Source organism: Tyto alba, unplaced genomic scaffold, assembly GCF_018691265.1.
Source record: "Tyto alba isolate M040663 unplaced genomic scaffold, T.alba_DEE_v4.0 Super-Scaffold_39, whole genome shotgun sequence".
Taxonomy (NCBI): Eukaryota; Metazoa; Chordata; class Aves; order Strigiformes; family Tytonidae; genus Tyto; species Tyto alba.
The window spans coordinates 10247170-10267925 of NW_024881314.1; the positions used below are offsets into that span (position 1 = coordinate 10247170).

Genomic DNA, 20756 nt, shown 5'->3' on the forward strand with positions numbered 1-20756 from the left:
AAAGAAACAAATAATATGCCTTCTCAGCGATCTCCACTGGGACATTAGTAGCAAACAAAATCTGTTTTCCACCTGAAGAACACATTTTGGTAGAAGTACACAAGGTCAGTCATATACAACTACAAAACAGTGGTTTTGTAGGCAAATTGAAGTGCACTGTCAAACATATGAAGCAATAACATTGATTAGCTAGTAACAGACACCACGTCTACCACAGCGCATGACTAAGTTCCATACTTTAACAGATGATACTGCTTCGAAATCTGCTTTTCGTATTATACAAGACCATGTACGTTTTTCCTCAGCATAACTTTTTGTGACACTTTTGGACCCAGCTATGACTTTTACACAATGGTGCCACCTGTTAGAAGCCACCAAAACGTATAGGAGCAAGACCAATCATGCAGATAATGTTGCGCACTAATTTTCAAGTATGAGTTCTGAATGGTTTAGTAAAGTCCTGCTACTTCTTTCAGTAAGGAAGTATTGTACTCTTTATCCAAATCAGTTGGATAACAGGAAGATTATTTCCCTTCAGTTTTCTAAAAAAGCAAGTCAGAAGTATTGTTCACGTGACTCTCCTCTTAGCAGTGGATACTACTTAAAATTTTACGTCATAGGCTTGTGACCATTTCTATAGTGTTATCTTAGTCTCAGCACAGCATTAGAACTTGCTAAAATCAACTACTTTCTAGTACTTCTGCTTTAATTATCATATATCAGAGGTTGCATAAAACACACCTGTACCATTTTAGTTAATTAGTGCATAAAGCAAACCTGTCAGGCCCTTAGCCACCACTTATGAAGCATTTAGGATTTTGCTTGGACATTGCCACAGTGATTACATAAAAGGATTACATTTCCAACAACTGCAGGTCTTGACCAGAAAGAACATAATTTCTAAAAATATTTTGTAAATATTTTTTAAAAATCTGTTTCACATAAAGCCTGGATGGATGGAGAGATACATGCATACATGTATACCTACCTTTAATACAATAAAAATTACATCATAGCTTATATATTTTTATACTATCGGTCCACCCATACTACTAACATAAACAGCAAATCACAAATTTCTTCCATGAAAGAATTATCTTCCATTTGTTCTAAGCACTGAAATATGAAGAACAGGTGTTTGGATTTAATTCCAAATGAGAAATGCAGCTTTTTGGCATGGAAACTGCTTAGCAGATGGAGAAGGCTGAAATGTGGAGATTGCTGGCCTGTTTCTGTGTTTACTTGCAGCAATATGACACTTACAGGTCACACTGTTAAATACTAACCCAAAAATGGAGATGGAAGTGATCAAATTAACATAGTCAGATCATGGGTCAGGTCAGAACATACACACAGATGGATAAGATCCTTTAGAGTACACAGTAATAGTTTATAACAGCTCTATTGATACACAGACAAAATCTTCCTTTGCCTCAAAGGAATTCTTGTCAAATGAAAATGAATGAGTTAGATCAACGCTAAATACTTTACAGTGCTAAATGCTAAAACATTTAGGACTTGATTTTGTGTCCTCTAAACCCACATAGGACAAAGGTTTGACTCCTCTGCTTATGTTCATTGCTCTGTTCAGATCTGTCATCACCCTTGTACATAGGATATTTTTTTGAAGGTCCCCTGTATCAGCCAGAGTTTGAGTTTTGACAACTTCACAATAGGGGCAAACAAAAAGTTTAACTTATCACTTATAAGTTACTGAAACTGAAAGGACATATCACACATTGTAGCTGAAAAATCATTAGGATTATCACTGTATTACATCTGAATAACCAGTGGCAGAGCCCCTACACAACTAAATATATATGAAGCAAAACACACACACAAAAAAAATCCAAAACCCAAACCCAAAACTAAAAGCAAAAGCACACAACAATAGTCTGTTTAATTTAACCTCTTGTACTTTATCATTAGGCTTGCTGTTCTACTGCTGTTATTATGTTTTAGCTTGCTTTCTTTTTTGAGCTTACTAACAATGTTTAGGAAGTTAAGTCAAACATTCTCCAGAGAATGAAAATACAATGATAAGGAATAAAAGTAAAAAGGAAATAAAAAGCAAGGGTCAGCGAATGTAGATTGTATTGGGAGCCAGGCACCATTCCCAGCTCTTCCACTCACCTGCCATGTAATTAAGGGCAAATCTTTTCATCACTCTGAATAACTCTGTTCTCTGTCTGCTGTCTCCTTAAATTATACCTTTTTTGGCAGCCCAAAGAATAGCATTTGTATATGCTCATACATACATATACATGTGTGAGTATGTATGTATGTATATATACACACTGCATGGCACAGGAGGGCTCCATTTAGAGGCTATAAAAACAGTAATAATTATAATATGTTGCAGTTTAAAGAATAGGAAATAGCCTTAAGCACAATTTTTTTAGAGTACTATTAAATGAAGGCTTTCCAAAAAAAATTCAGAACCACCCATCCTAGCCCTAAAACCTCACCAAAACCACTGGAAGCAAAACCCCTCAGGCCAAAACCACACAGAATGGATCCAAATGCATCTGGAATTAGATCTATTTGCCACCATATTTCTTTTGGTACCACAACAAATGCCACCAAATGACATCCCTGGATTTTATTCTATAAATCTGCTGATGAGCCTAAAGCAACCAAATTGAACTTGTACACAAAAATCTATAAACAAAAATAACACCTAACTGTCAGCAGAGGAACAATTCTCAGATGACAATTGTTTCATTTGCAACCTCTCATTCATGATCCTTGAGAAAAAGCTACTTAACATCTTCCAAGGACAAGCCTGAGAACTAATATTGACAAGTGGATGAGACAAACAGTTAAATGAGATTTAATGAGAATAGTTTTACGGCACATTGTGACCTCCCCTCCTCCCTTCTTTCTTCATTTTAGGGATATAAATCTTTCCCCTTAGGAGAACATATTACCATCTCTTTGCCATCCTGTACCTTTCTTCCCTTCCAATCTCTTTCACCAAATCTATTCTACCTTTCAGAGTTGGTTCATAATGAAACTATGAGCTGACTTTTGTTTAGCTTTCAGATCTGCTACATCTATTTCAGGTACTGAAGAGAAGCTTGAATGTCTGAACCCTTTAATTTTTCCAGCTATGCTGACACACCTAACAAATGTGTTAGATTTATCTACAAAGCCCATCTCAGTTATGTTCTTCAATCACCAGAGTTACTCCAAAACAACTGTACTTGATTAACAACTGTTTGTTTGTTTGTTTGTTTTTAAAAAGTATACAGTATGACCCAGATTTTTTTAGACCTCAATTTTTATCTATACCCCTTTGCCTAGCATTTCTTAATAACAGAGGCTGATAGACAAAGAGATGGCACCTGGACTACGTATCATGCATATCATCTGTAGCACTCACCTTTCCACCCTCATCAAATTTTCCCACATGAAAAAACCATTCTCGAGAACAGAACCAGGTTGGCATAATCACAGTAGGTCCATGAGAGGTAAACACCTAGGAAAAAGGTGAAAAAAGCCAGTCTTAATTAATGAAATGTCAAAACCAGCATCTGTTGGGGAACAAAGTAGACCTTAAACATTCAATCTGAAAACCTGCAAATACTTATGCCTATACTTGATCTTCAGCAATTTTAAGTACTGAGAAATGCAAGTGCTTAAAATTTAGCATGTGCTTAGTGTTTAAAATGGGTTTTTTACCAACACCTTTGAGGTGTCACAGGCCAACAGATGAATCTACTTCTTGCTTCATATTCCATAACCTTCTCTTCTATTGTAAGTTGCAACACACGTAGAGAACTTCAAACTTTATTTCAAATTTTGAGAGTCATACTGAAAATGATACTTCTATTAATAATGGCAATGTTGATATTGAAGTGAATGAATTGAGAAGAATCTTAATGAGTTAAAGTTCTTAAACTTAACCCTACAAATTGTGCACTGATTTTCCATTTTATATTCCTTATACATATATTAAGGAGGAACTTTCATTGATCTTTGATTTCTGCCAAAGACACTTAAATCTTAATCAAGTCTGGACAAGTAAGATGCATTTTAAACATTACCAGAGCACTATGGGTTTGCAACCCAGTGGTACTTACCTTAAAAGGTTGTTGGAAGGAAAACGTTTTAGGGATTGAAAAGGGAGTGGCTATTAATTTCATCCTCTTGACTAGTGACAGCCAAGAACTATACAAATGATTCCTTGCAGCTTTAAACAAACTTGTTGTAAACACAACTATGAAATAAACCAGAATCTGAATTACAGAAGGTAAACTGGTTCTTTCTTTTATTACAAGATGAAGTATCTAGCCAAACAAGAGACTGAACTTGTCAAACAGAATGTGCAAAGTTAAGACAGGAGGCTGTTCCTGCTTCCAAGAACTACAGAGGAAATAAAAAGCACAGCCTGGTTTCCAAGGGCAGAAGAAAGAAACCCCACAATTACTGTCAGTCTTTAAACACTAATGAAAATGCTGATCTTATGAGCAGATGATTTCACAGCATGCTATAGTGGTAATAGTAATATCCCTGTATAGTTGAAAATTTTAAACATCAGTGCATGAATGTAAATTTTATCATGTGCATCCACACATTAGCATTTTAAAGGTGTTCCTCTTGATTTCAACCTGGGATGAAGCTCCTTAAACTATTCTTATGTCTGGCAACTTCAATTTCCACAGATATTGAAAGCCTAAATTTTACACACTCGGTTCTATACAGACACTTAGACCAACTCTCCAAGCAAATCAGATTAGAAATCTAATCAGAATTCAACACACGATCTACTCCCACTTTTCTTATGGCATGAATCATCTGACCAAACACAGGGATCCAACTTAGGGTGAAACATATCACATGCTAACCCCAGGAACGTAATGATAGAACATCACTGTCCGTAAAGGAGTCCTAGGGTGACCCATCTCGATATAGACACTTAAATTTTAGGCAGTCACATTTAGTCAGAATAATCCTATCACTTAATGCCTATGACTTAAAAATGAAATACACTAGCCTCAGAGGTGATGAATGTCAAAAACGCCCCCCAAAAAGTCAGTGGGAGGTGAAAGAGTCAAAACAATCCCAGAAAACCAGAGCAGACATGATTAGTCAGTACGTGGTTATTAGCTCCACACTAATTACAAGGGCAATTGAGTATGTCCTGAACCGAACAATGACCAAACAGTAATCCCAAAAGAAAACAGTAGGGAGAAAAGCTAGGCTAGAATGCATTGCATTGAATCTCATTTCTGAATGGAAGAAAATCTTCAAAAGAAAGTCTTGAGCCTGTTGGAAAACGTGAAATGTGTTTGGAGAGGCTAGAATGCCATTTCCTCAGTGCAGCCAGGTTCAGAGAACATAAATGCACTTAAAGATGTAGCTCGATGTAATTAGTCATGCTCACGTGCAAAGTATGCATCCTAAATATTTTAGATAATGTGTTCCATTGATGTATATACTTAAGTGAAACCAAATAGAACAAATTTGAAACACTGAGAAAACAAAGAAAATCAAAATGTCACTTCTGTTAACATAGATGATGATATGATGATGACTACATGGTAGGCCATCACACACTGCATACAGTGATGGCTTTCCTAAATCAAACAGTGTTCTATGGGTCACTGTCCATCCCAGAAAAGATACTAGAGGGAAATCACACAGACAAAACAGACTGATGATGAGGTGGCTGGATTGCCACATATGATTTCAGGGTCTTACCCTTCAAGAAAGTCTTCGTACCTGGAACAGTACACCAGCTAAGAGTCAAAGAATTGGTAAAAAAAGCTTTTTCTATATGAATATTTATCATGCGACATCAAAATAGACTTTAGGAAATATAAATTTGTGCTGCTGCCACAATGGACAAATTCATGCTGCCTTGTCCCTTGCTATGCCAAAAACAACATTTGTGAAGCTGAATTCTGAATTCTTTTTTTTGCTAGCTTAGTTTTCAGCTGGACCTGCCCCCTGATCCAACTAACCACAAAAACACTAGTGTTACCACAAAGGATCATGTAGGAAAAGAGGGCACAAAACATGGAGGACAGCAAGATCATTCTTCTCAGCAGCAATATAGATAATCCATAAGTAATCTTTAACCTGATAGGGGGAACTGTATGCTCAAAGTCTAGATTTACAGTACATTTATATTAATTGAAGAGCTCTCCCACTCCGCCTGCCTTTGGCTATGCATCGCAGTCACTTATAACAGCACTGGCACTCACCTGACCCCATGGTCAGCTAGATCCGAGCACTACATCATTAAGAAAGCTATTATTTTCTCTCTTTTTTTTTTTTTTTTAGTGTTAGTTTTCTACAGCTTTAGTTCTCTCAATCAGTTCACTGCGGGGTCAGACTAGCAATAGTGCTGACATACTGGAGGGGTAAGGAACAAGCTTTGGAGAAGAAAACAAGACCTCCCTTTTTGGTCGTTGCCCACAGTTAATCAGTCCAGTTGTAATATAAAACGGCACCCTCTGTCTGAATACTCACAGTGATGGGAGGAGAACTGGCTTAGGAAAAATACTAAACACCTAACAACTGTATTGAAACACTGCAGCATTTGCCAAACTTTTGAAAACTACCTTCAAGCGCTTTTGAAATTTCATCTGCAAGAGGAAAAGAATTAACCTCAACCTTCTGCAGTTTGGAAATTCCAGATTTCAGCTTGGTTTAGTCATATGGGAAAGTCTCCTCTGGATTTCTTTTTTGCCTACTCTTGTCATACAGACTTGCCAAGGTGTTAAAAAATGGTCAGATTGGCTGACTGTGGTAAAAACTGCAACTTCTCACTTTGTGAGATTGCCACCTAAGATTTTATCCATAAATCTTTTAGAATGCGTGGACAGGAACAAAAGAAACAAAGAGGACATCCTAGCCTTAATCTGAAAATCAAACAAAAATCAGAATTTGAATTATGATGCAGCTCTGCAACAGCTATGTTTAATTTTCTTGGAAACATTCTCCAGCTCTGCCCAACAAATGTCCTATATCACCTTGGAGCCTCAATGGGCTTTCAGTCCGCCTTGAGGAGTTAATTCAGTATATTGGAAAGCAGTTTGGACCTGTGAACCTTTCATACACAGCTCTATTGGAAGATTAATGCTTAATTATAGTTGTCATTCATTACAGTACACTGTAAAGATTATCTAAATAGAATATAGTTGAATGAAACCAACCTTTAAAAAACTAACTACAGAGCTTGTAGGTGAAGGTATAAATCTGTTTAGGATGTAGAATTCCTGAAGAACATGGTGCTGTCAGAACCAAACTGGAATCCATCGTCATCAGTTTCCAGGTGACAGAGACAAGCTGCTATTTCAGCACTGTATTTGTTAAATTATTTAGAACTTTTATTGTTCTCTGGTTTTATTCCAAGGATCAAGTAACAAGTAATTGAAACTGATTTACTCTAGTTTGTTCTTGCTAACTGCCTATCAAATTACAGTCAACTATTACAGAGATTCCCTGAAAGTAAATCTAAATAATGTAAAGAGTTGATAAAGTGACTTTCATTTGTTGTGGTTCAAAGCTGTCAACAACACATGTAATTCTGGTCCCCACTGATGCTCACTTCAGCTCATGTCAGCATTCAATATGAAACTGAAGTTCCAATACTGAGAAAGGCATTCATGTGTTTATAGGAACTCTTCAAGGAAAGTTCTGTTTCCAGAACCAACAAATCAAAATCTAAAAGCGATGTGCCAAAAGAATACATGCAGATGGTGAAACAACCTCATCTCATTATGTCATGCAGAATATAGAGAGGAAATCAGGCAGTTCACAAGAGCATCATACTTAATCAAGGGCCCAGACTGCTTTCCAATGTAACAAGCTAATGCCCCAAAATATGCTACACATTTAATTCTATTCATGCTAGAGCATTTATGAAAATTATATCCACACAGATCAAGGATTAGAAGCAACCTATGTTATGATAAATACAGTTTTCTAATACCCAGGGTCATATATTAACATGTTAGAAGGTGAAAACCAAACCAAAACAACACAAAAAAAAAATCACATGGCAGAAGGCCACAATGATTTTGTGACCTGTAGGCAGACTATAGGCTAAAGGATGTCACTCCTGACTTAGAAAAAAATTATGTGTTAAGATACCAGTGCATTAATTCAGCAGTGAATGTACCAGGACCTCACTACTAAAGATTACCAGGTTTACATCCAGAATCAGGTGTGTATATTAGTGTGACAGAAGAGGTATGGAAAACAGGGAAGAAAAGACTCCCTATCCTACTTCAAAAAAGTATTTGGCAAATAAGATTTTTCAAAAAAAAAGAATTACAGCAAACTTTATTAAGCTTTAAGGAACCTAAACACCCAATCTGGTATGGATTACATTCAGTTAGTTTATATTGTACTGAACTGTTTTACCCTTTCATATGCCTATGTAAATAATTGCCTGTATCACCTAATCATTGTATGCTTTGACATTAGCTGAAAATCCCTGCTCTAAAGAAGCGGGGATCTGGCACCGCAAAAAGTACATTTCAAAAATAAAACATGCCACAACTCTCCATACTGAAAGGTTGATATATACATAGTAATTCTGTTACAGGCTTGACTAAAAAATTCAGCATTACTCAACCTTCACAATCACAAACTCTGCTTAGCAACAAACTAATCAAAAAGAATTAAAGAGTCCTGAGAATTGCTAATGCCAGTGAAAGCAGAGAACATTCAGCACCTCTGAGAAGGTATTCCGGTCCTGCTCTTGGAAAAATTATGACCTACAGCTCCCCATGATTTCCTCAGGATTTGAAACTTTAATGAAGGCTGAAATGTTTCAGTTTGCAGGAAACACAGACTCTGCAAGAATGGAACCAATAACAGCAGCTGTAAGATGCTGCTTTCTCAGTTACTGTATCTGTTTTTCTATCTCGTGTTTCTTACCACTGTTTGAAGAGACCTATACTGTTTATTTTCTGTAATGACTTAACTAGATTATACAGCCAGTTCCCTTTTCAGTATATATCTGGAGAGCAGAAGTACTGCATTGCAGACATGTTCTCTTACAACTCTGAGTACAGTCCCTTCCAACAACGCAAAACTTAATTGAAGTTTAAATTAAGATACCATTAAAAAAAAAGTTATAAAACTTATAAAAAGGTTATAAAAGTGTACTCTCTCTTTCTTTCGTCAATCTTCCACACAAATACAGTCCAAGGATCAAATCAGTGTACAAGAGGTAGCAATAATAATTTACGTTTGATACTTTCACCTACACAGCCACTGTATGATTGATAGTTAACTTTTTTGAAATATATGTAAAAAGCCTTAAGCCTATTCAATGGTGCAGCCTGTCAACAGTATAATATAGAATACCTAAGTAACAAAGTATTGCATGATTTATTGAGTGCCAGGAATATACATAAATATATATAAAAAAAAAAAAGTAAAAAAGATTCTTCATTCAAAGTTATTAGAAGCCTAATTATCTAGGTTAAATAATAACACTTGAAAGTGTTCACTTTCATACATAGCCAGTTTTCCTGAAAGCCCAGAAGGTTAACCAAGACATAAATATTATTACATGAAAATCTGAAGTTTGCTTTTTGTTTTATCTTTTTATGCAGATTTAAAAGAAAAACTGTTAATGAAAACATTTATGGTATATTTAATTACCTTCTGAAGCATGCATAAAACTCTAGGGACAAGATGCATGAATCTTTCATACAAATCCCTGCTTCCCACTTCCCTACATCCCAACACTTCCAGTTCTCATGATGTAAGCAGACAACAGTAATGGGAGGCAAGTTGGGAGACCAGTAGTGCTGGGAGAAAAAAAGTTTAATTTTTTTAACTGCTCTAATGAACTCTCCTGTTCCTCACAGTTTATTACCTTCTTAGTGCTTTTCATTAGGCCATTCACTTTAAGAGAAGTATGATAGTCCTCTTTATACCTATTAGTCCATTTTACCAACACATGACATTCTATATGAGTAGTATTCCCTATGTTACATAAAATTGCAGTATCAAGTCTCTGCACTGTTGCATGTGAAACCACCATCTGAAATAAGTGCAACAGTGAGTATTAACATGGCATCACCTCCTCCTGACATCTCTGGCTACAACAAAGCGCCACAAAGAATGAAGTGCAGAAAAGATTGCTTACATCCAGCTCCACTTTACCTACTTTTTTTAAAAAAAATAATTTTAAAAAATCTGCTGCTGAAAGGAAATCTGTTTACAAACTTTCTAAAGGTAAATATATTACCTTTGGGTTTATAGTCTAATACATACGTATTGAATTAGCTGTGCTTTTGCTTTATGTGAGCTAGCCCATGCCAGCCTCATTGTGCTGGATAATTGAGAGCTGACTATACTGCTGAATATCTCTTTTTTGTAGTTGAATGCTCCCAGTAAAACCCAATAGCAAGCACCATTCTTCTAGTCTTTTTCAGAGCTTTTATCTATTAATAACGATGAATTAACCTACTGCTCAAACCAAAAGAATAGATGCATACAAAGGGAATAGCCTGTATGATTTTAGCATGTCTTACATCTTTTTTTCTTGTCTGTAAGCTGCTAAAAGTGGTCTTTATAACATCCATGCCTTAACAAGTCTCTCTAATTTTTGGAGAGTTTCCAGTATTTAAAGAGTCAAGTATTTACAATGGAAGAATTACTCCCGTCCAGTAAAATGAAGCATTCTGTACCAAGAGGCTGCCTACTTGGCTTGCTGTTTATGCTGAGCTTTTAATGCAAAAGGAAGAAAACAATCTGCTTAAAGTCATATTAGCAGATACTAAATTGTGATTAGAGCAAACAAGAAATCTGTTAAGAAGCAACACTGACCAATGCTCATGTTATAAGTCTTAAAAATGACCTTTCCATTTGACTTTTGGGCATGTGGGCATGTCATTTAGTATTTTCACAAGATGAAGACTGAATAGGTCTTTTAGATTTTTGAGACATACTCAAATGAAGGTAACATAACTGAAATATTCTAAGTTATTACAACAAAATTTATAATTAAATAGTGATTTTCATCTCATCCATGAAAAACAAAACAACACAAATGTCTTTTTTGCAGTGATAGGACAATTCTGCTCTTACAAAGTTATAAAATATGTAGTGTTCACAAGATTATTTGAAAGTATGATTCATTTTCTGTCTATAAAAACCATCAGCTATGTTTGCAACTTAATAGTATTTAATAGACAACAACACTTACAGCACAAAGACAATCATGCTAGCCCTGCAATGGTCTGGAAAATCCTCTTTCCTTTGCATTTACACTGTTACTTCTGAAGAACATGTCCTGCTTCAGTAGTAAGGAGTGCCAGCTCTGAGGAAGCACATGCTGCGGTTTGATGAGCATTTTACTAATCTCTTCCTTTCCTTCCCATCTTCCTGACTACTTCTCTTCCAACTTCATCTCCCTACATGGTGTGCAGCAAAAAAAAAAGTAAGACTATCCTGCCTTTTAAAGTGCATGACGCTATGTCCACAATTAACTAAGTAGTCAGTTGTTAGCTTCTCTAAAACTTGCTAGTAAAGAGGAAAATAAATTCACATAAAAAGCAACATAAGAAACTTTTCCACATAACACCTTCTAAAATTAATGTTCAGCTGATATGTGAATAAACCTCCTGGCAAAACTCAACTTCAGCAAATTTTAAATGCAGGCACATTTTGAGAGAGAAACATTAAATATTTTTGAGTGTTTGGGTTTATCCAAAAGCATAACATATCCTACCTACTAATGCTCACCGATTCTCCTTTTCAAATGAATGCTCATGTTATAAAAGTTGTATGCAACTTGGAAGCGGGGGGACATAAGGAGATCCCTTCTGAATTTTAAAAGTTCAACTGTGTGCTTTGTACATGCAAAAGCTCCACGGGAGAAATATTAAACATTCATGCAAACTTGCTGTATTTATTCCACAATAAATGGTATTTCTTTTGTGTGTGTGTGTGTGTTTTTTTTTTTTCCCCCCTAGATACTTTTAACATTTAGAGTAGGCAAAAAGAGAAAAATTATATTCTGATTATTTGATTAACAACTGCAATAGTAGAATGTTTTCTTTAGAAAATCAAAGCAAACTTTACCCTAAATATTTCCTCATGTCTTCCATCATATCACAAGTCTTTGAGGGGTATTAAAGTACCAAATGCATTCCAGTGCCCAGCGAGTGTTTGATTTGCATTCTCTATCACTTCAAAATTGTGAATGGGAGAAAACAAAGAAAAGACAGAAAATAAAAATCAGTTATTTAATTATTGTAGAAAAATAAATTGCATTGCTAGCACAAAAACCAGTAATGCAACATATTTCACATGGAGGGGAGGAATTAAACTCTTCTCAGAGTGTCGTTTTACATAAATGGCCAAATACTAGTCTTCTCTACACTGTTTTAAATCTTTTACCCCATTATACTCTCTCATAATGTTCTTTACTAACTGAAGGGAAAAAAAATAATCCAGTGCCTCAGCAAAAGTTTCTACACACACATACGTTTTTGATAATGAAAGTGACCTAATGCATGGCAAGAGCCCAGTTATCTGTTACAATAGTTTGTTTTCAACAGTGCCGAAAACAAAACTAGAAAGACCTCAGCCAATCCTGAGGATACACAGAAATAAAAATTAAGTGCCCATCAATTTGTAAAAGTCTGAGAAAAAACAGAGCTGAGAGCACTACAAAGCTTTTCCCTCCTATCTGCATTCTCTTGTTTCAGCCTCCCTAATAACTTGTTGATGGGTTTATATGTGGGATTTGATTTTGTAGGTTCTTTCACTGCCGCCCAGCCAACAATCTGACCAACATTTCCTTTTATTTGTGACTGCTTACTCTATAATCAAAACTCTCATAGCATGGGTAGTTTGAAGGTCATATCCTATCTTTGAAATTGGGCTCTAGGCATGCATCGTTCCTGACATTTATTCCTATATTAAATTCTGTCTGAACTTGGCATTCCCTGTCACTGGTTTGAATTAGTTAATAGTCACTCAATCTATCCAGCATGTTAAAATATTTTCAAAGTGTCAAGAATTCAGTGATAAGAAGGAAGGTAATAAATACCTTAAGATCTTCCAAGTGGATGCTGCTATGAGTTAGCTTCAGGGCATCTGTGCTCCAATTATAACAATACAAATCAACACTAAAGAGCGAGGATTAGGGCCCAGATTCATCCTACATCAGCAGTGTATAAGCAAACAGTCCAGGCAATATGGGTCCTCTCTACTCAGAGAATTTCTGCCATGGGGCAACTCAATTCATCTAAGATCTCTGCTGCTATCACTAATGAATACAGTGGAGGTCCTAAAGAGTGAGGCTTCTAAATTCACTAGTTTAGGTAAACGCCTTTAAATGGGTGAGTATCCCCCTAAGCCCCATGTATCCATGCATTCCTATGATCCAACTATTATAATTATCCTCAAATTGATTAAATGAATTTCTGTAAAAAGAAATTATCTCTAAAAAACTGCTTCAGTATGCTATGTGAATCTGATAATAAGCAAAGGGCAGCTACAATGTTCAAATAATTAAGAGGAAGTAATTTTTGCTACCTATATGAAAAAGGTTTTTTACATTATTTTTTAATACCTTATTTCTTATCCTGTCCTGCAGAAATATATACACCTACAAGGATAGTGGACATGTACTATTCAGCACTCAGTGTGTATCATCAGTAAATCGTAATGGCATTGTAGAAACATGGAAGCAAAAAGTGTCTTACTATAATTTAAAAAAAAAAAAAAACCAAAACACTATCTAAACAAAGCCAACTGAATCAGAAAATAAAATGTTGATTTTTTCAGATGCCAAAAAGCTGAAAGTCAGTGGAGGAAACAGGTGCTAGAGTTGTACTTAACGTAATTTAAAATTTGAAAACAGAACAGCAGTTTGCTATACTGAAAACCAAATATGGCAATAGCACCAGCTGGGAAGAATCTAGTAAGCAGCTCTTGTGATTTATATCTTTGAAAGTTTCATGGGTCACTCAGCATAAACACCTTTGTTTGTCACACGCATCCTGCTAAAAATGATTAAGATTTAAATGAGGTTTCAAATTTCTGAATTACAAATTCTGAAAAAAGGTAGTGCAAAACACAAAAGCACAGTAACAATGTATCTTACAAATACTGTGTTTAAAAATATTTAATCATCCTAATTTCCCTGTCATTATTTGGTAAAACTTAGATAAAATCTTTGAGAATTTTCAAAAAAACTCCATGAAATTGGTAACAAGAACTTTGCACATGCTGCTTGTAAAAAAAAATAAAATGAGAAGAAACACAGCAATCCAAGAGGAACTGCCAGCAAAGCTTTCTTTGCACTTTTTTCTAATAGTTGTTGATGCAAATTATTATGAAGGTCCAATCTTTCCCATAGTAAGGGAAGACACCAGTTTGGACATTCCTATAAGGATGAGCAAATCTCTGCCAGCATGGATGGAGTGTTCAGTGTTACAAAACAGTGTTTCACTGCAACAAACAAGTCATGGTGACAAAACATCTACAACTTTGAAGCTCAAGTACAATGCCAGCATAACAAAAAAATAAAAAGAGTAAGAGCACTAATCAGATCTCCCCATAAAGCTTTATCCAACTTTACTTTGTATTAAGCACAATCAATATATCAACAATACTTTTTCCTATTTCTTATATTTACTATTCTTCATAATTGTTGCACTGAGACATTATGACTTCTAAGTACTATTTTGACTCCAGATACCCATGGAAATCTGTAAGAAATTAAGCTCCTAATTAACATCTATGATTTCTAAGCCTGAAGCTCTGAGTCCCTGTGCATGATGCAAAAAAAGCACATTTCTAGACTTCAGGCACTTCTGCCCTGCAGTATCCCCAAACACTTTTGGCTAGAGTTCCTCCTGGCCAGCACAGGCAATTCTGGCTGTTCCAAATCCAGTTCAGAAACACCGACATCCTTCCCTTCATTGCATAAGAAACTCAGCAAATCTAACACTCTGGTAATTAAATTCCTGTGTTTGGTTTAATAATATCCAACATAAGCACTTTGACCTCTTTTTGGAAGCGGGGATTTCTGCCTTTTTCAAAACTGCACCATTTCACAGGGAAATCCTATGCAAAAATAAATTATAGAACCGTAAGTATCCACATATTGCAGTAACGGAGTCTAAGTTCCAAAATCAGCATAACCTCAGAAATAATCCATTAAATCCTGATTCAGGAAATCATTGCTTTAGTAGCATATACATAGGCAAGCTACATATGTTTAAATATTTATCTAGGTTGAGACACTTATGAACAGCAATTTTTCACACGTGCACATGAGTTATTCTGCCCCAGCAAAATTCTTTGGAGATTGGAAGGAGAAAAAAGCAGCCTTTTAAAGAGAAAATGGATCTTGAAAAATATGTCAATTCATCTATAAAAACTATATTTATGTTCTGAAGGTTACTCGCATCTTCTCTACTAGCAACAAGTCTTATTTTCCAATTTGAATTCAGCAAAAGAACAGCAAGTTGTGATCTTCTAAAAACAGCTGAAGTATTTTTGCCACGCACCCAGTTTCAAGATAATAAACATGTTCTTCCCCTTCAAAAAAAAACTTCAAATACTGCCAAAAGACCATAAAACTAATGAGGTATAATACCTTCAGGACTTGTTATTCTGGCATATTTCAACCAACACCCTGTGAAAAATGACAGCGATGCTGAACCTATGAAATACAGCCTGTGTTAGTGCAATAACTGGTCACTGAGGTACCAGTCGAAGAAGAAAGAGGGAACTCCAACAGCAGTCCTCTGGACTGAAACCTTCAAATTCAGCAACATCATTTCTAAATCCACAAAAAAATACTGACTGGCAAGTCTTCCAGCTTGCTAAAAAAAAATGAGAAGAAATCAGCTCTTTAAAGCTTATGGAACATGAGAAGACATCCTGTTTAGCTAAAATTTCGCTTTGTTTTCCTACTTCACTGAAATGTGAGAAAACTTAATTCTAAGAAGTAGTAGAGAATGTGGTGCTGTATGTTATTGCTGCTATTTGTACAGTACAACTGCCATGGAGGATGAGGAAAGAAAATATCCTCCAGGCTGAGAAAAACCTCCCTTTAATAGGAGTACCAGAGGAAATGAGGGAAGGACATTTACTTTAATCCCTACTTCATGCTTTAGGTTCTTCCCTGCACCAGGTCTGCCAAGCTTTTAACATTGAAGCAAGTGTGACACTTCAAGCACTTTAATTTGAATTAGGTTGTTTATAATAACCTCTTCCTTTCATTTCCAAGGGGAACTTCTCACATGTTTCATTCTATACAATGATACTATGTTTATACCAACTGCCAGTTAGAAAAGACATAAACCAGGTTTATATACAGTATCTGCAAAATGTAAAGTTAAAAAATTACACAAAACGGCTGTACAGTGTTTTTAGTTAAATAGAAGAGGTTTCTGTTTCCACTTATATCAGTGAAAATATAGACTACCTTCGCTGACTTCAGTAGAATTACTGCATCCAGTACATAACTGGATGTAATGTTTATACCTTCTGATCCATAATACATTTCTGACATAGCTACAAGATCCTCTGCAGGCAGATACAAACTCTTGGAGGGAGGAGGGTGCAGGCATTGTGTTGTGCCAAGCCTGGACACAGGGCTTCCAGTCAGACCAGTGAGTCAGCAAAATTAATTCATCACTACTATGACCTCAGATAAAATACATCAGCATTGAATGCATCAACATATACCCACAACAGGAGGCACTTCTGCTTACTTATGAGGCCTTCTAAAATGGCCTGCCCAGACACTAGCTCATTTGGACATCAAGAACGTACCTGAAAGTTAAGCAAGCATAAATATTTTAAAGCACAACTGCAAGTAAAATACTCCCAGTTGCGTACATAAAGAACAAAATAGAATAGAACAGAACAGAATAGAATAGACTATTTCAGTTGGAAGGGACCTACAACAATCATCTAGTCCAACTACCTGACCAGTTCAGGGCTGCCCGAGTTAAAGCATGTTATTGAAGGCATTGTCCAAATTCCTCTTAAACACTGACAGGCTTGGGGCATCGGCCACCTCTCTAGGGAGTCTGTTCAAAAATAACAGACACTTTTATTTTATGATCACCAAAAGATAATTGGACAAGTTTTACTCAGCCTCATCATATCACTTTCGATATTTCTGTGACAGGCAGGGTTCATTCTCAATTTCCAAGTTGTAAAGTTTCCAACTTCCAAGCGATCAGTCCAGATAAACTTCTGCACATCCTTTCCCTTCACATTTGCTCTGCTAATTCCACTGGGCCCCGCTGGCCACCCCACCCCATCTCACCAACTCCTCTGAAGTGTCTGCTCCCACACATCAACCCCGCAGTGGGATTACCAGTGGGATGGCAGCAGACAGCAGTTTGCCTTTCATGTCACTCAAATTCAAGTATTCCTTCCTACGCTTGAAATTTTCTTTAAATGAAGGAAGGGTGTGTCTTCCAGTTTTAGGTTAGGGAGCACAAAATAAACAAGCTGTCTTTTGAAGGAAAAGCATAAGAAAATAACAAGGTCTTCCAGAAAAGAAAAACAAAGAATAAAAGAAAAAAAGGAGAAAACTTGAAACTTCCTATGCTGTCACAGCTGTTCTGGTCCTTTCATTCTGTTTAAATATTTTTCAAGTCTAACAGTCAAACAATTCAAAATAACATAACGCGTATGCTGTACAACAACTATCAGACCTGGGTTATCTCATTTCTGCTGCAACATGACACCTAGCACCTCTTCACACAAATTGAAATAAATAAATAAAAAGAAGCTTTTAAGATCAATGTCATGACAAATGATTCAAACTTCATCTTTTGTTTTTCTAAATCTTAGAAAGCTAATTATAACTTTTGATAACAAAATTTCCATTGTAGCTCAAAGAAAATACTGTATTCATGATCCAAGTACTTTTGGCAGAAGTACACTAATACAAACTATAATGCTATGGAATTCGTAACAAATTTTTATTTCAAATAAAAAGATATGTACCTCAAAGGGTTAGTTTATCTTTTGAGCTACACAAAAGATTACAAGGATAGCAACCAGTGATTCAAATCAACTTATTCAAGCCAAAAACCACCATGCCTTCTTCCTAAAAACCCTGCATTTCCTAATGATGACACTTTACAGAAATTGAAAATTAATCTAGCTTCAGTAGTCATTTACTAAAAATGAATCTCAATGTTTATTGTACTAAACTAAATATTACAAGTCAGAAGTACTAAGAAAAAAAAAATGGGTACATAGAAGCATGTTCCTCTTGGATTGCTGTGTTTTAACAGATGTTATTTTCACAGGGTGGCAACTTTCAAAATCTCAAATGAAGTTTTTTCAGTGATGAACACTAATACAAAGGTTTGCTTTTTAAGCATATTTAATTCCTTCCCTTTATATAAACAGGTCTGGGTCAATGATCTTTTTCTTTAAATCAAACTATGCATAGTTTTGACATCTTAGTGTTTCACTAATTTTTTTTATCACCTACTGTCACAATAGTCTTGTCATTCTAAACTGTTCTGGACATAATTTCTTTTCTTAATTTACTAAGAATAATAAGGTAAGTAATTAGAATTTTCCAATTCAACATAATTTCTTGTTAGACAGCTGCAATCAGAAGATATCCTTAGCATTGCAGCTGCTTCACAAGTCCAACAATTATTTTAAACATCAATATTTAAAACAGCAACAGAAGTTAAAATCCAAAATCTATTCCATATTAAAAACCATCATCTTGTCAGGAATGTCCTTTATGTTCTAAATATTTCCATTTAGCTGAAATAAACCATTCTCTTGACAAGACTGTGAAAGCAAGGCTTTTTCTAATGCAAAAGAAAACTAAGAATTTTTATGCTTCACGTTTGAAGCTCTTTCCAAGCGTGCCGTTTCAAACCCAGTTTCTGCCAATCCTTTCACCCAGTGAAGACCGCGCTGCTCCTAAACGAGCCCTTGGACTGCAAACGAACCCTGCAGCTTTAAAGTAATTGTGGAACCACAGAAATGTATTATATGCCACTACGCGGGCCTGTACTGTAATTCATTTTCAGCTGGAGCAAAGTATGAGCTTTTTGCAGCATATTACTTTGCCATTGTTGTTGCTTTTCAAAAACAAGATAAATAGACCTGCAATGCACTGGCCCGTGTCCTACAATTCCAAGGCAGCCCAGACCTTGTGCGGTGGGTTGACCTTGGCTGGCTGCCTGGTGCCCACCAAGCCGCTCCCCCACTCCCAGCTCCTCAGCAGGATGGGGAGAAAATAAGATGAAAAAGTCATGGGTCAAGATAAATGCAGTTTACTGGGGGGGGGGGGGTGGGAAGAAAATGCTGCACAAAAAAAAAAAAAAAAATATTCTCTACTTCCTACCAGCAGGCAAAGTCCAGGCACACCTGGGAAGTAGGACCTCAGTACACATCCTGGCTGCTTTAGAAGACAAATGCCTTAATAACAAATGCACCTCCCCCCTTCCTCCTCTTAGCTTTTATTGCTGAGCGTGACCTCATAGCAATGTCCCTTGGGTCAGCTGTCCTGGCCGTGTCCCCTCCCAGCCCAGAGGGGTGGTGGGCACCCGCAGGGCCAACCTCCAGGCTGTGCGCGCCCAGCTCAGCACCAGCCAAAGCACTGGTGTGTTACCAACACCCTTCCAGCCTCACCCACAGAGCACAGAACCGCATGGGCTGCTCCCAGTTCGAACCTTTAAAAAGTTTTTTAAAAAAGGGTTTGCACATCCTGTCAGTAAAATCAAGAAATCTCCTTAAGCTGCAAATAGTTATTCTGTTAGTAGTTTTTATCAGTGAGCAAAACCATGAGGTTTTTAAATTTAAATCTTATCTAAAAATTAAAAGCTTGGCTACATATTTAGCCCTCAGTTAAGAGGAATAAATAGCTTCCCTTCAGTGCATCAAAAGGCAGAGCATAGTGCTAAAATCTCAAATAAGTAACTCATGATCTGATGACAGATCACAAGTTTTAATTCTGTAAGGAGAAAGTTCTTTACTTAAAAGAAAGGCTCTTGGAACACACAGATGATTTATGTCACCCGTGGGCATTTCTCTCTTGGTCTCAAAATAAAAAATAAATTGTTAACACAATCTTCTGATCAAAGAGCATCACAAGGAAACAGAATATAAATTTTTCTTTTTGTGTTTGAAAAGGTAAAACCTCAGTGTCCTCTGGGAAAAAAAGAAAAATAATCACAAGTAGAATTATGAAAGAAAGTTTCAAAGGTAAAGGAAGATTAAAAATCAGCTCTGCTGCTACATATTCTGTCAGCCTCCTATGCAGGCGTTCCACACTAAAAATGCTCAGGCACTCTTCAGGTGCAGGTTCAATCTCTCTCAAGATGACAATTACAGTATCTGACCTGTATGCAGCAAAACCAAACTATATTCAAGTTTCAGTATGGAATAGGTAACTGAAGCAAAATGTAGAGACAGAAGGAGAGAAATGGAGCAGGAGGAAAGTGACAGAAATACAAACACCCTGCGGAAGACTCTTGGGCAGGACCCAAAAGCTGCAGAGGGGACTGCAAGAACTTGCAGAAAAACCTGCAAAGCTGGAAACAGTGAGCAAAGAAATTGCTTACCTTTGCTTCACTTTATGCTTTATTCAGGAAAAAAATGAATAAATCAGATTTTGCACAGGTAAAGAAATTAGACTATGACAGGAAATACCTGCTGCTTTCATCAGCTTAACCCATAACAGAAACAACTCACAAGACCCCGAAGTCCGCCCATCTACTCAATTCATGAGGTGATGCTGTGTATAAAGCTAATGACTTTCA

At 36.4% G+C, this 20756-nt stretch overlaps 1 protein-coding gene across 2 annotated transcripts in view; it reads right to left on the reverse strand.

Moving 5' to 3' along the window:
* B3GNTL1 (UDP-GlcNAc:betaGal beta-1,3-N-acetylglucosaminyltransferase like 1) overlaps nucleotides 1-20756 on the reverse strand; it is a 132810-nt gene that overhangs the window by 35331 nt on the left and 76723 nt on the right. For both annotated transcript variants that reach the window (XM_042802365.1, XM_042802364.1), the window contains exon 7: nucleotides 3386-3481. In XM_042802365.1, the coding sequence (XP_042658299.1) occupies nucleotides 3386-3481 (96 nt within the window). The remainder of the gene's footprint in view (nucleotides 1-3385; nucleotides 3482-20756) is intronic.